The sequence below is a fragment of the Aotus nancymaae genome, unplaced genomic scaffold (assembly GCF_030222135.1).
Source record: "Aotus nancymaae isolate 86718 unplaced genomic scaffold, 86718_ANA_hifiasm-v0.15.2.pri h1tg000033l, whole genome shotgun sequence".
In the NCBI taxonomy this organism is placed as follows: Eukaryota; Metazoa; Chordata; class Mammalia; order Primates; family Aotidae; genus Aotus; species Aotus nancymaae.
Window position 1 is genome coordinate 27,706,267 of NW_026988447.1, and position 15,829 is coordinate 27,722,095.

Sequence of the window (15,829 nt, forward strand, 5' to 3'; positions counted from 1 at the left end):
TCCGGCAGATCCCCTTACACCAAGAAGGCCGGCACCGACAGCGGAAGCTGTAGTCGTTATCCGGACCGCTCTTTACATTTGTAAAAAACTTCCCACTATCCTTCCCTCTCCTCGGAAAGCGAACAGAGTGCATGAGATAAAGTAGTTCAGATTACATCCAGTATGATAAACTGTGTCCTTGACTTAATCTCGTGCGATTCCCAAAACATTTCCAACCTACTGTGAGGAGTTACATTCAGTGGTACACAATGAGTCAGGCAGGCGACAGCGACTTCTAGGTCCCTCGTCCCTTTTCTGAGAGACCTCAGGGAAAGCAACAGAGTTGGAGATGGGTTTGGGGAGGATGGCGAGGACTACAGAGGTCTCCCCACCTCCCGGGGACCGCGGGGGCGGGGCTGGATGAAGGTCTACGTGCCTCCTCCGGGTGGGGCGCTGCCAGGCTCTCAGCCTCTCTGTGGAAGGGCAGCCTGCGCCTGGGTACCGAGGCTGCAGCGCCGCAGACGGCGGGCGCGATGTATCTCCGCAGGGCGGTCTCCAAGACTCTGGCGCTGCCGCTGAGGGCGCCCCCCAACCCCGCGCCGCTCGGGAAGGACGGTGAGTAAAGACGTCTAGCCCGAAGGGGAGGACAGGCGCCTCGGGTGCAGATTTCGCCTGCGCCCGGGTACTGGCCGGCACCTAGTTGGCCAAACCCGACCCGGAGCAGCAGAAGTCTGGATTGGAGGTCGAGGATAATGGGGGAGAGTCCCCAGAAGATGTCCCGAAGTAGGGAACTTTTCCAATGTGCCGCCGAGTCCAGACTATCTGGGTTCGCATCCTAATCTTGGACAAATGGCTTAACCTGTTTTCTCATCTGTAAAATGAGGGCGATCATGGTTTTGCGTTTAAATGAGTTATGCATGGTTAAAAGCACTTAAAACTTACCTGACTGACATAGTTGTAGCTTACCACTTTTATTGTTAGAGGCACCATTCGCTCTCCAACCTCCTGAGGAAGCAGAGGAAGGGTGGGAAGGTGGGAGCCGATCAGCGAGCTGGCCCCGGCAAGCGATGGGAGGCAGAGGCAGTGCCTGCTCAGTGGACGCTGGACGAATGCTCGTGGGGTGAATAAACCTAACCCTTGGCCGGGTCTCAGCAGCCTGAACCCCGCGAGCGCCTGACTCCGAGATCCACACCCTCCAAAAAAGAAGCGGCCTTCGAGGCACTTTCCTTTGAGGTTGCAGGTCGTCCAACTTGGCTCTGTCGTCCAAATATCGACACCTTTGGATCTGGTGGTGCGCGAGGAAGAGCAGCATACTCAGAAATTAACTAAAGGGGGAGTTCCAGTGTGAACTGGAAGCTCATTAAATAAAAATGGACGTATGGGAAAGTGCCTCGTATAGTGCCTGGAATACAGTAGGTGCTTAATAGGTGGGAGCAAGGAGGATTGTTTTTCTTCCCAGCAGCCTGAGGCTCTAGGACCAGGCTTGCGCTCCCGGGCGGTTATGCCCCAGCCGCTCTTCCCTAGTCCCCATCTTCCCCTCCGGACTGGGGGACGGCTCTTAGACACATCTTGAAGGGTTCTTAATGCTCTCTTCACTTCGCCTCATTTTCTGAGGCTTTCGAGCCCAGAGGGTGGATTCCAGAGGGAGAGAAAGACGCGCGCGGAAAATTCCATGGGCCGATTTTTTTTCACATTTATTAGGCCTCTGTTGGTGGTGGTGGGAGGGAAGGAGGGAGGTCTAATCAACTCGTTTTGTTTTTCTTCTAAAATGCTGGTGGGAGGAAGTTACCCCTCAAGTATCAGCAATAAGACTTCTTCGCTTTCCTATATCTTTATTGTCTTTATTTTTCTAGACCTTTATACCAAATAACATAGAACTTTTAAATATATATATTGATGAAACAGGGAGAAGCCATTTATTTTAAACCTCTGAAGATAACGAGCTGTTCTGATGGGAATGGGGAGAAAGATTAGTTCTCTGACCGTGGCCTTTCGCTTTATCTGTTTGCCTGCATCCCCCACCGACATCACGCGCACGTGCACGTGCGCACACACACGCACCTCTTTTTGTAGCTGAACAAATTTCAAATACTTTTCTTCCCAATTTGGGGCAAAATAGAAGTAGTTTAAAAATTTTAAATACGTATCTAGCAATGCTGCTTGTAGAAGTACTGGTCTTTCTCTAATTTTCAACTAACTACTATTTTTCCAGCACTTAAAATGTATTTAAGAACTATTATTGACTGGAAACAAATTTGTCTTCAGTCGTGGACATTAACCTTTTGTCGATATTTTCTACTTTGATGAAAAATAAAATTTTTTCAGTTTCATTGAAGGAAAATTTTTTAACTGTCTCATCACATTTTGTTCTCTTCTTTTTTGCTTTTAAAAGGGCAACTTTTTTTTTTTTTTTTTTTTTGCTCTCGTTGCCCAGGCTGGAGTGCGATGGCGTGCTCTCGGCTCACCGCAACCTCTGCCTCCCGGGTTCAAGTGATTCTCCTGCCTCAGCCTCTAGAGTTGCTGGGATTACAGGCATGCACCACCACGCCCGGCTAATTTTGTATTTTTGGTAGAGATGGGGATTCTCCATATTAGTCAGGCTGGTCTCCAACTCCCAACCGCAGGTAATCTACCCGCCTCAGCCTCCTATAGTGCTAAGACTACAGGCAGTGAGCCACCATACCCGTTCTTAAAAGGGTAACTTTTTAATGAATAAATAATTTAGGTGTATGATAGATAATTGGGGAAAAACAGGTAAAATAGAAAATAGAATTCACCTGTAATTCTACCACTCAATGAACACAACTAATTGCATTTTAGTATGTTTAGTTTTCCAGACCTTTTGTTTCTCATTCCTTCCTTATGCACATTATTTTCACAAATCTGGGATAGTCGCATACAGAGTATTTTGCTATGACTTTTCACCTAAAACATTGTAAATATTTTCTCATTGTAAGTAAATATTGTTCTGCAAAAGTTATGTCTATTTGTTTCACATTGTATGAATCTGCTAAAATTGGTCTAATTAATCCTTACCGAAAATTTCTCATTTCATTGTCTTTTTAAGTAACTTATCCATCACTGTATTTGTATTCAAGTCTACTTAAATCTCTGATAATTTTAGTTCTTTCATTTAAAAAATATTTCTGATATTTTTGTCTGTTTGAGAAATATGAAGGCTATGTATTCCCTGTTTGATCACAGAGGTATTTTTAAGCTAACAGAAGTCCCACCACAAGTCAAGGCCGTAACCTCTTCTCATAACCTTTTGGGCACATTTGAAGGAAAACAAGTTTTTACAAGAAATGGTCATTTATAGCCAAACTAAGAACATAAACAGAGATCGTTGTGATTTTGCTACTGTGAAGGTTTGTAAGCAGTGCAAATGTCTTAAGATTTTCCCTGTGCAAATCATAATCTTCCACTAGTCCCTGCACCCCTACACTTTATGTTAGGCCCATCAAACTACAGGTTGGACATGCTTAATCTGAAAAACTGAAATCCAAAATGCTCCAAAATTAGAACAATTTGAGCACTGACATGATGCCACAAGGAGAAAATTCCACACATAAGAACTTAACACAAACTTTGTTTCATGCACAAAATTACTCAAAATATTGTATAAAATTACCTTCAGTCTATGCATGTAAAGTGTATATGAAACATAAATTAATTTTGTGTTTAGACTTGGGTCCCATTCTCAAGATATCTCATTATATGTATCCATATTTCCAAAATAAAAAATATCCAAAACCCGAAACACTTCTGGTCCCAAGCATTTTGTTTTATTTTAATTACTTTTTTGAGACAGAATCTTATTCTGTCTCCCAGGCTGGAGTGCAGTGGTACAATCACAGCTCACTGCAGGGCTCAAGTTATCCTCCTTCCTTGGCCTCCCAAAGTAGCTGTGACTACAGGCACATACCACCACTCCCAGCTAATATTATAAAAAAATTGTATAGAGATGAGGGTCACTACATTGCCCAGGCTGCTCTTGAAATCCTGGACTCAAGCGATCCTTCCATCTCTACCTCCCAAAATGTTGGGATTACAGGCGTGAACCACCACACCCACCCCTAGCATTTAAGATAAGGGATATTCAACCTGTACTTTGCACCTTCAAGGTCACGAAACTCTCATTCTTTTACACATTACACCTTCTGCCTCCAGTGCCATTCCTCCTTCCCTTACTTATCTGACAAACTTATTTTCCTTCAAAACTCAGGTCTCTTCTATTAGGGCAGCTACCGTGGCCAACCAGCTGAGTTTTTTCTCTGCATATAGCTTGGCTTAACACTTATTACATTTGTCATACTGCATCACAATTATTTGTCTGTATGTTCATACCCTCCTTCTAGACTGTGAGTGGCTTGAGGCGAGGAACCTTGTCTGTCTTGTTCACGGTTGTATTCTTAATGCTTCTAACAATTCCAAATACATAATAGATGCTCAGCTGTGTTAGTTGAAAGCATACATAAATGTCTCTACATCTTTAAAATAAAGAATTTGAGTTGTATATACTTTAAGCTCCTTCCAACTTTGAGTTTATTTTAAAAATTTCAATTCCAGGGCATTATGGGATATACAAATTTTAGTACTACAAAACAAATATATTTAAACATAATAATATAGTACTTTTATATGTTTCTATTAGTTTATACAGAATTGTACTTCTATTTCAGATACAACCTGATTGCAACACTTGGCTTAAAAGCCTTTTATCTGCCCATTTTTGCTTTATAAGAGAAAAATTGAGATTTCTTCCTATATCTACATTTGTATTATAGAGTTATAGAAATATGTTGGATTTCAACATAAATGCTTGATTTAACATATAAATACAATTTTATTACATTTTAAGTATAAGCATACTGAATTCATTTTTTAAAAAACAATTTTTTTAAAACAATCATTTCTTAAAACATAATCATTTTCTTTGAATTCTGTAGTGGAGTATGTGGCTTTTTCTTGCTAATGTGCACTTCATTTGGCTGTTAAAATTGTTTAGTGCTTTTGTCATTTCTCCTTACCCACACCTGCACCCCTCGCAAGAAGGCATGATGCTCAGCATCAAGATGACAGGTTTCATGAGTGTTTATCAAATTATATTGGGAGAATGTCAAGAGGAATTATTACCCAGCCTTGTAATACTGTATTCCCTTAAGCTAAAATCACTTGATATTAATAGATTGTAGGTTCACTGAAGAGAAAAAATTTAAAAGATGTAATTATTTAAAATAGTTTTGCTTAAGTAGTGAAGCTAACTGTGTTTACACGTTGTTTTCCTAGCATCTCTGCGCCGGATGTCGTCTATCAGATTCCCTGGATCATCTGGATCGAATATGATTTATTATCTGGTTGTAGGCGTCACAGTCAGTGCTGGTGGATATTATGTAAGTGATTATATAACCGCAGTGCTCAAGAATTCATGTATTTTACAACTCGTGGTAAAGCTCAAAGCAATGTCAATATCAGGACATGGGATTAATTAAATATAAAACAGAGCAATAGATTTAAGTGTCATTAAGCATACACATATGAAAAATACCTTGCAATCATTAGAAATTCAGGGTTTTCATAAGAATATATTAACTAGACTATTATGAAGATTTTTCTTCTTTATTTTTTAGTTTCATTTCATTTGAATCCCAGCTTTCTAAATTATGAAGAATTTTGTATGTGTAAACTCAACATTTCTTAATACCATTAATATGGATGGTTTTAGTAAAACAGTTTTATTATAAATACTAATAATGAGAGCTGATACTTGAGTGTTTATCATATGCCAGACTCCTGGATCATTTAATAATTACAACAATTCTATCAAGTAGGCATTATTATTAACATTTTAAAAGAACTATTTTGAAAGATTAACTTAAAAATTAATATAGGTGCTGGGCTCAGTGGCTCACACCTGTAATCCTAGCACTTTGGGAGGCTCAGGCAGGTGGATCACCTGAGGTAAGGCATTCGAAACCAGCCTAGCCAACATGGTGCAACCCTATCTCTACTAAAAATACAAACATTAGCTGGACATGGTTTTACGAGCCTGTAATCCCAGCTACTTGGGAAGCTAAGGCAGGAGAATCGCTTGAACCTGAGAGGCTGAGATTGCAGCAAACTGAGATTGCGCCATGGCACTCCAAGCCTGAGCAACAAAGTGAGACTCTGTCTCAAAAAATAATAATAATATAACTATTTTAAAAATCAATAGTTTTTAATTTTTAAAATTAAAAAACTATTTTAATTTTAAAAATTAAAACTAGGAGGCTGAGGCAGGAGAATTGCCTGAACCCAGGAGGCGGAGGTTGCGGTGAGCCGAGATCGCGCCATTGCACTCCAGCCTGGGTATCAAGAGCGAAACTCCATCTCAAAAAAAAAAAAAAAAAAAATTAAAACTGCTTTTTTTGGAGCAGTTTTAGGTTTACAGAATGATGAGCAGAAAGTACAGAAAATTCCATATACCCCCCTTGCACACCCTCTTCCTTTCCCCTATTAACATCTTGCATTGATCTGGAAAATTAAAATTGACAAGCCAATATTAATATATTATTATTAACTAAAGTCCAGGGTTTACATTAGGATTCATTCTTTGTGTTGTATGTTCTATCGTTCTATCTGTTTTTATAAATAGACTATAGTATTATACAGAATAAATTATAGTATCATACAGAATAAAATACAGTATCATACAGAGTAAATTACGGTATCATACATAATAAATTACAGTATCATGCAAAGTAGTTGCATCACCCTAAAAATCCCTCTACTCCACCTACTCATTTCTCCCTCTCTTCTCCCAATCTTTTTACTGTCTCCATAATTATTATTAGTTTTACATTTTCACAGTTTTATTATTTGAAAAAGTCGTATTTGTTCATAAGTTTTTAAAAAATTCAACATAGACATATATAAGATGAAAAGTGTATTTTCCTTCCCAGTCCCCATGTCCATTCCCTCCAGGTAACCACTGTAAGACAGTTTTAATAGTGAGATTTTGGGACTAAAATAACAGACATTTTTGAGTTGAGTAAGATAAGCCTGTTGAGACATTCACTATTTTGTCATAAAGTTTCTAAATCAAAATCTAATCTTTATTAAAAATAAAAGTAGGCCGGGCACAGTGGCTCACGCCTGTAATCCCAGCACTTTGGGAGGCCAAGGTGGGTGGATCGCCTGAGGTCAGGAGTTCAAGACCAGCCTGGCCAACATGGCAAAACCTCATCTGTACTAAAATACAAAAATTAGCCAGGTGTGGTGACAGGCACCCATAATCCCAGCTACTTGGGAGACTGAGGCAGGGGAATCTCTTGAACCCAGGAGACGGAGGTCACAGTGAGTCGAGATTGTGCCACTGCAGTCCAGCCTGGGCAACAGACCCAAGCTCCATCTCAAAAAAAGAATAAAAGTAGAGCAGTGACTCATGCCTGTAATCCCAACACTTTGGGAGGCTTGAGTCCAGGAGCTTGAGACCAGCCTGGGCAACATAGTGAGACCTAATTTCCACCAAAAAATTTAAAAATTAGCCTGGTGAGGTGGTGTGTGCCTGTGATTCTAGATACTCGGGAGGCTGAGATGGGAGGATCACTTTAGCCTGGGAGGTTAAAGCTTCAGTGAGCTGAGACTGCACCACTGCACTCCAGCCTGGGCAACAGAATAAGACCCTGTCTCAAAAAAAAAAAAAAAAAAAAATAGAGCCTAGAGTGGTGGCTCACACCTGTAATCACAGCACTTTGGAAGCCAAGGCAGGAAAATTGCTTGAGGTCAGGAGTTTGAGACTAGCCTGGCCAACATAGTGAGACCCCATCTCTACAAAAAATTTTAAGAAAGAATAAAAGTAGAATAAGCAGAAGTTCTTTGTAAACTATAAGAGTACACAGTCACTATATTTTGGTTTAGCTCTACAGAAATATGAATAAAGGGGGCCAGGAACGGTGGCTCACACCTGTAATCCCAGCACTTTGGAAGGCCGCGGCTGGTGGATCATGAGGTCAGGAGTTCAAAACCAGCCTGGCCAAGATGGTGAAACCCTGTCTCTTCTAAAAATACAAAAATTAGCTGGATGTGGTGGCAAGCACCTATAATCCCAGCTACCCGGGATGCCGAGGCAGGAGAATCGCTTGAACCCAGGAGGTGGAGGTTGCAGTGAGCTGAGATTGTGCCACTGCACTCCAGCCTGGGCAATAAGAGCAAAATTCCATCTCAAAAAACAAAAAAAGTACAAAATTAGCCAGGCGTGGTGTCGCATGCCTGTAATCCCAGCTACTCGGGAGGCTGAGGCAGGAGAATCGCTTGAACCTGGGAGGTGGAGGTTGCAGTGAGCCGAGATCGTGCCATTGCACTCCAGCCTGGGCAACAGAGCTAGCCTCCATGTCAAAAAAAAAAAAAGAAAGAAAGAAAAGAAAAGAAATATGAATAAAGGGATGTTTAGTCATAACTAGAAGCAGTTTCAAAGGACTATGTAAGATGGCCAAACCAAAATACGTATTCTAATCCTCAGAAATTTTTTTAAGGCTAGTCATAACCTTCAGAATTTTGAGAGCCTCAAGTAGTCAGGAAACTGCAAACCTGTCACTTATATTGTCCTCTACTGATCTGCTAGCTCTCACTTATGCCCAGATTCCTTTGTTTCTGTCATTTTTCTACTGCTTAATGTTTAATTCATTGCTCAGAGCCACTCTAGTTGTATGTAGGTCACCAAAAAAAAAAAAAACAGAGATTGAGACTAGGCCATGTGATGGGCTGGGAAGCTAGAAGACTGAATTGCATTTGGACATCACTGTATCCCTAATTATATTAATATTGACCAGTGCTAAGCACAAACCTTTCCAGACTGCTAACTCATTTTTGCAAAAAGGAATCTTAAACTAAAAGGTTAGGCCAGGCGTGATGGCTCACACCTGTAATTCCAGCACTTCGGGAGGCTGAGGCTGGTGGAGCACAAGGTCAAGAGATTGCGCTCATCCTGGCCAACATGGTGATACCCCGTCTCTACTAAAAATACAAAAAAGCTGGGCTTGGTGGTGCACGCCTGTAGCCTCAGCTGCTCGGGAGGCTTAGGCAGGAGAATCGTTTGAACCTGGGAGGTGGAAGTTGCAGTGAGCTGAGATCGCACCACTGCACTGCAGTCTAGCAACAGAATGAGACTCCATCTCAAAAAGAAAAAAACAAAAACAAACAAACAAACAAACAAAAAAACCTTATAAACTTATAAACCAGCTATCCCTGAGAACCTTTTTGGCCTTATTCTCTCACAATAAGGATGAAAGTTGTTCCCTTCCATTTCTAAGATTATGTGATTTTTATCTCAAATGTTGGAAGTCTTAATTCCCAAGAATCTTAGGCTACTTTCAGGAAGAAATGCTGAATGTGAGGCACTCCGAAACCTGTATACTAGTTCTTCCCTCCCTTCCATGTCCTGTACCAAAATAATCTCTATATTAGATTTTTATGAATTGACCCCACAGATGCTTAGTAGCCAAAAGCAGTTTTCCATTTCCAAGCAAAATCCTCTTCTATTATGGGTCATTGGAATCTGAAAGAGCCCCAGATCACCTCAGGTTTTTTGAGGGTCTGGGTATACTTTAAAAGTAGTACCGACCAGGTGGTGGTGGCTCATGCCTGTAATCCCAGCACTTTAGGAGACCCAGGCAGGTGGATCATGAGGTCAGGAGTTCAAGACAAGCCTGACCAATATGGTGAAACCCCATCTCCACTAAAAATATAAAAATTAGTTGGGCACGGTGGCACATGCCTGTAATCCCAGCTACTCAGGGGGACTGAGGCAGGAGAATTGCTTGAACCGAGGAGGTGGAGGTTGCATTGAGCCGAGATTGCTCCACTGCACTCCGGCCTGGGCAACAGAATGAGACTCCGTCTTAAAATAAAAAATTAAAAAGTAGTACAAGACTGGCTTATTAAAATTAGAGTATATTTAAATGCTTATACTTAATAAATAGTTAATATCATTTGTAAATAACTGCCAACATCTAAATTTGAGACCCTCTCTTCTAATAGGCCTTTATTCTACTTTGTGCTTAGCTGTGCTGGTTTTGGAAAACCTAGAGTCTTTGGGCCACACATTAGGGTGAATTATTCTAGCATTGTATCTCTTCAGTCATGCCTAAAGTTAGTCTTTTTTTCTTGCCTTGTGTTTCAGCCCCTTGAGCAATGAGACTAATGCCCCTTGGAATGTTGTTTCTGGGATGATCATTTCAGGGATGTGAACATGTTTACCGGTTTTATTTTAGTGTACTGAGAACTGAGGATACTGATTTGTCATATTGGTCCTGTAAGGTGTCAGGAGCATACACCCAACATGGAAAATATTCCTTGTTTTTATAAAGAAAATGTTGATTATCATTCCTGCTGATATGATATCATAGTTGCTCTGTATGTTTCAAAGCCAAATGATTCAGGTTTGAGTTCACTAAGAGAAGTTTGTTATAAAAGGGTTACTTTGCATCACTTCTACCCTGACATTACAGATTTTCTTTCTTTTCTTTTCTTTTTTTTTTTTTTGAGACGGAGTTTCACTGTTGTTGCCCAGGCTGGAGTACAATGGCGCAATCTCACCACAACCTCTGCCTTCTGGGTTCAACTGATTCTCCTGCCCCAGCCTCCCGAGTAGCTGGGATTACAGGCATGCATCAGCACACCTGGCTGATTTTGTATTTTCAGCAGAGATGGGATTTCTCCACGTTGATCAGGCTGGTCTCGACTTCAGGTGATCTGCCCGCCTCGGCCTCCCAAAGTGCTGGGATTACAGGCATGAGCCACCATGCCCGGCGCCAACATTACAGATTTTCTATTTTTACAGCATAATTTTTATACTGTAAAATAGTTTGTAATTAAGTAGCATAATTTTTAAATAATGTGCTTGGTTCCTGATTATTAAAAATTTAGAAGACACTATATATAAATAAATTTTATAAATCTATCATCTTATCATTAAAAGTTAAATCACTACTGACCAGGCATGGTGGCTCATGCCTGTAATCTCAGCACTTTGGGAGGCTGACGCGGGTGGATCACCTGAAGTCAGGAGTTTGAGATCAGCCTGGCCAACATAGTAAAACCCCGTCTCTACTAAAAATACAAAAAGTTAGCTGGATGTGGTGGTGGGCTTCTGTAATCCCAGCTACTCGGGAGGCTGAGGCAGGAGAATCACTTGAACCCAGGAGGCAGAGGTTGTAGTGAGCCAAGATCCCGCCATTAAACTCCAGCCTGGGCAACAGGATCAAAACTCTGTTTCAAAAGAAAAAAAAAAAATGTATAAAAATAAATAAATAAATGTTAAACCACTACCAACATTTTCTTAAAAGCTAAATTAGTACAAACAATAGTAACTAAATAATGAGATTTTCATTTTTTAATATCATTTTCTAATGTGAATACAGGCCAAAGAAGACTACTTAAATATAGAATAAAAGGAAGCCAGCACATTTTTCTATGATTAAAATAGCTTTCTTTTCAATACTGCCAATACTGTTTCTTTCTTTCTTTTGTCTTTTCTTTTTTTTTTTTTTTGAGACAGAGTCTCCCTCTGTCTCCCAGGCTGGAGTGCAGTGACACCATCTTGGCTCACTGCAACCTCCGCCTCCCAGGTTCAAGCGATTCTCCCACCTCAGCCTCCTGAGTAGCTGGGACTGCAGGTGTGCACTACCATGCCTGGAAATTTTTTTTTTTTTTTTGAGATGGAGTCTCACTCCACCACCCAGGCTGGAGTGCAGTGGTGCAGTCTCGGCTCACTGCAACCTCTGCCTCCCGGGTTCAAGCAATTCTTCTGCCTCAGTCTCCTGAGTAGCTGGGACTACAGGTGCATGTCCACATGCCTGGCTAATTTTTATATTTTTAGTAGAGTTGGGGTTTCACCATGTTGGTCAGGCTGTTCTTGAACACCTAACCTCACAATCTGCCCGCCTCGGCCTCTCAAAGTACTGGGATTACAGGCATGAGCCACCTCACCTGGCTTCTTTTGTATTTTTAGTAGAGACAGGGTTTCATCATGTTGGCCAGGCTGGTCTCAAACTCCTGACCTCAGGTGATCTGCCTGCCTCGGCCTCCCAAAGTGCTGGGATTAAAGGTGTGAGCCACCACACCTGGCCTGATTTCTGTTTTTGACTATTACAAATAAAGGTACCATGAACATTTGTGTACAGGTTTTTATGTGAACCTAGATTTCCATTTCTCTAGGATAAATGCTAGAGAATATTTGTAAATGCCTGTCAGGATATTCTGGTTGTAGCATAATTTATTTTTTTCTTCCTTGTTGTTAGTTATCTTTAGCTAAGATAGAGCATCTATTTCCTTCCCTTTTTAAAAAAATTTATTTTAGGTTGAGGGGTACATGTACAGGTTTGTTAATAGGTAAATTGTGTGTCATGGGGGTTTGATGTAGAGATCGTTTTGTCACCCAGGTAGTAAGTATGGTACTCAATAGGGAGTTTTTCTCTTCCTACCCTCCTCTCACCCTTCTTCCTTTTTAAAGCATTCTATTTAATAACAAGGTTTCCAAAAGGGAAGTAAAAGAGTAAGTGGTGTGCATTGATTTCTCTTCTTTGCTACATTGGGATTATGGTTTAAACTTCTAATGATGATTACACAGAGAATTGAGTGTACCTTTGGATGTGACATGATGAATCTTAAAGCTCAAGAATAAACCTAAGCATACATTTACTTTCAGGCTTACAAGACAATCACATCAGACCAAGCTAAACACACGGAACAGATAACAAATTTGAAAGAAAAAACAAAAGCGGAGATACGTCCATTTCAAGGTAAATGAATTTATTAATTTTTTATTTTTATTTATTTTTTGAGGCACTAATTTCCATCTACTTAGTCTAGCAATGAACACTATTTGCTTTTGGCTTCTTTTCTAGCTTAATCCAAAATGACTCTGGGTAGAAGTTCATTTAGAAAGGAAAAGCTAAACTGAAACCTAAAGAATATTCTTATACCTTTTGGATGAGTGCATTTGACAAATGAACATTTTACATTCATATTGCTGACCAGTGACTTTTGACTCCTTTGTGTGGTAATATTATTTTTCCCCTACTCAGACATTCACTCATTCAGGCATAATTTTAGTATCTGTCTCTCTCAGCAGGTTGATCTTTCATTTTCCTCATTATTTAAAAATAATAATAAAACTAATTTATCTTCCAGTTTGGGCTAAGACCACTTGTGTGCTTTTGTGCAAATAAGGTACATATGACATAATAGTATCAGTTGTGTATATATCGAGTCCTTCAGTTGATCAAATAGTGACCATGGGAACAGAAACTTTATCTTTTCAGCCTTTCTTTCCTTCCTACATTTCTTTTTCTTCTTTCCTTCCTTCTCTTCCTTCCCTCCCTTCCTCCCTCCCTTCCTTCCTTTCTTTCTTCCTTCCTCCCTCCCTCCCTCCCTCCCTTCCTCCCTTTCTCCCTTCCTCCCCCTCTCCCTTCCTCCCTTTCTCTTTTCCTTCCTTCCCTTCCCCCTTCCCTTCCCCTTTCCCTCTATGGGCTCTCTCTCTGTCAACCAGGCTGGAGTGCAGTCGTGCAATCATAGCCTACTGCAGCCTTGAACTCCTGGACTCCAGGAATCCTCCCATTTCAGCAGCTAAACTGCAAGCATGCACCACTACACCCAGCAAATTTATTTTTTATTTTTTGCAGAGACAGGGTCTCACTATGTTGCCCATGCTGGTCTTGAACTCCTGGACTCATATGATCCCCTCCTGCCTCAACCTCCCAAAGTGCTGGGATTACAGGCATAAGCCATTATGCCTAGCCACTTCTTGCTTTAAACCATACTTTTTTTCCATGCTATTATTATCAATTACTATGATCACTACTCAGAGATATTAGCTGCTCATGAACCAGTTTTAACCTGTCATGACAATAATAAAAAACAGAATGTCATCAATACATATTATTGAATATAATCATGTAGTTGTTTATAATGCTAACAAAATAAGCATTTGCATAGAACTTTTTATATTAATCCCCTTTTCATATACAATATTTCGATTAATCTTTAAAATAGCCCTGTACAGTAGATAGTATCAATATCCCTATTTTACAGATGACAGAAATGAGTTTGAGAGAGGATTAGTGATTTCTGAGTTATCAGCTAGGAACTTGGCTACTCTTCCATGCTATCTCATGGAAAATGAATAGGGTAGCTACTTATTTTGGTATTCTTCATATTTGGCTAAGTAATATATTCACGTTTTTTTTTTTTTTAAGTTCAAAGTGTTTACAGAAAAGCAGATCCCCCGTTTTCCCTTCAAGAGGCAACCAATAAAATCAGTTTCTTTGAATCCTCCTGGAGAGTTTTTGCAAATGCAATTATCTAGGCATACAACTTACCCCTTTCCGCTCCCCCACCATTTTGTCCTAGCACAATAGTAGCATACTATATACGTTGTTCTTTTTTGCTGTTTCATTGAGAGTCTGCCTTGAAGACTATCACATATCAGTGCATGTAGATCTGTCTTATGTGTTTAAATGACTGCCGTGTTTCATTGCCTTCCCATTATCTTTAAATTAATACCTTGCTTAATGACTAATTCTTAAAGGCGAAAAGGAGAATGTTGCAGAAACTGAGAAAGCAAGTTCAGAAGCCCCAGAAGTACTTATAGTGGAAGCTGAGGTGGTGGATGCTGAAGAAAGTCCAAGTGCTACAGCTGTAGTCATAAAAGAAACATCTGCCTGTCCAGGTCACGTGGAGGCTGCTCCGGAGACCACAGCAGTCAGCGCTGAAACTGGGCCAGAGGTCACAGATGCAGCGGCCGCGGGGGAAACCGCAGAAGTCAACCCTGAAACAACCCCCGAGGTTACAAATGCAGCTCTGGATGAAGCTGTCACCATCGATGATGATAAAGATACAACAGAGAATCGAAGCTCTGATGAATGTGCTGAACTAGAAGAAGAAAATTCTCCAGCTGAGTCAGAGTCCTCTGCTGGAGATGATTTACAGGAGGAAGCCAGTGTTGGCTCCGAGGCTGCTTCAGCTCAAGGCTAATCTGCTAGTAGAAGTTTCAGCAACAAATGCCATAGAGTGTCTGATAAGTGCTTTTGCGTTTTTAGTACACTTAGTTTAAAAAAAAAAAAAAAGACATTTTCTAGAAAACGTTAATGTGTCTTGAAGATTTTTGGCATCCACTAATAGATTTTAGGATTGAGAGACTTGAGATTGTACATTTCTTATTACTCTTCTACTGTCTGAGATCAGAATATGGCATTGCAGTAAAGAGCTTAAATAGTTTCACCTTTGGTTTTTTTCCTAGACATTTTTCTTTTATCACAGTCGTCTTTGAATTTATATTTTTATTAGAGAAATTGAGCTATCCACACAACCTGTATTCACTTTAATTTTGCTATGCCTTCAGCTTACTTTATAGTATAGTATGTAGATCCAAAATACAGTTTGAGTCAAATAAAATTAGAAAAACTTTGGTGTTTCTACTTTTTTCACTAATATTTACATGTACGAATAATATATATTAACATACACATACATAACATCACATAAAGAAATTTAAGCTTTCATAATATTATTGAAGAAAGAGCATATAATCTATGGAGAAGCCTGCATATAACAATATGTGTACCCTCTCCTATCTATAGTACTTACATAGGGGACGTGGAGATCCTTTTGGTTTCAGTTCAGTTCAATATTTATTGAAGATTAACACTTTGTGCCAGGAATCATTCATTCATTCATTCATTCACGTGTTCAGCAAGTATTAGCTGAGCACTTACAACATAATACGTATTGTTTTAAGTGCTCCCGAGTTTATATTATAGAGTGGAACAGGGTAATAAGACAAATGAGAAAATGATATACTATGTTAGATACT

At 40.1% G+C, this 15,829-nt stretch overlaps 1 protein-coding gene across 1 annotated transcript; it reads left to right on the forward strand.

The window, feature by feature from the left end:
- The first annotated feature begins 445 nt into the window (after positions 1-445).
- Positions 446-15,424, forward strand: MGARP (mitochondria localized glutamic acid rich protein). The gene is made up of 4 exons (XM_021670329.2): positions 446-594; positions 5,269-5,372; positions 12,665-12,758; positions 14,546-15,424. Exons 1-4 carry the CDS (start codon positions 513-515, stop codon positions 14,989-14,991), a joined length of 726 nt encoding a protein of 241 aa, XP_021526004.2. The 5' UTR covers positions 446-512; the 3' UTR covers positions 14,992-15,424.
- The last annotated feature ends 405 nt before the right edge of the window (positions 15,425-15,829 follow it).

Coding starts and splice junctions, on each gene's coding strand:
- MGARP (XM_021670329.2), top strand. CDS start 513: ATGTATCTCCGCAGGGCGGTCTCCAAGACTCTGGCGCTGCCGCTGAGG. Junction 595..5,268: donor CGCGCCGCTCGGGAAGGACG/GTGAGTAAAGAC, acceptor TTGTTTTCCTAG/CATCTCTGCGCCGGATGTCG. Junction 5,373..12,664: donor TCAGTGCTGGTGGATATTAT/GTAAGTGATTAT, acceptor ATTTACTTTCAG/GCTTACAAGACAATCACATC.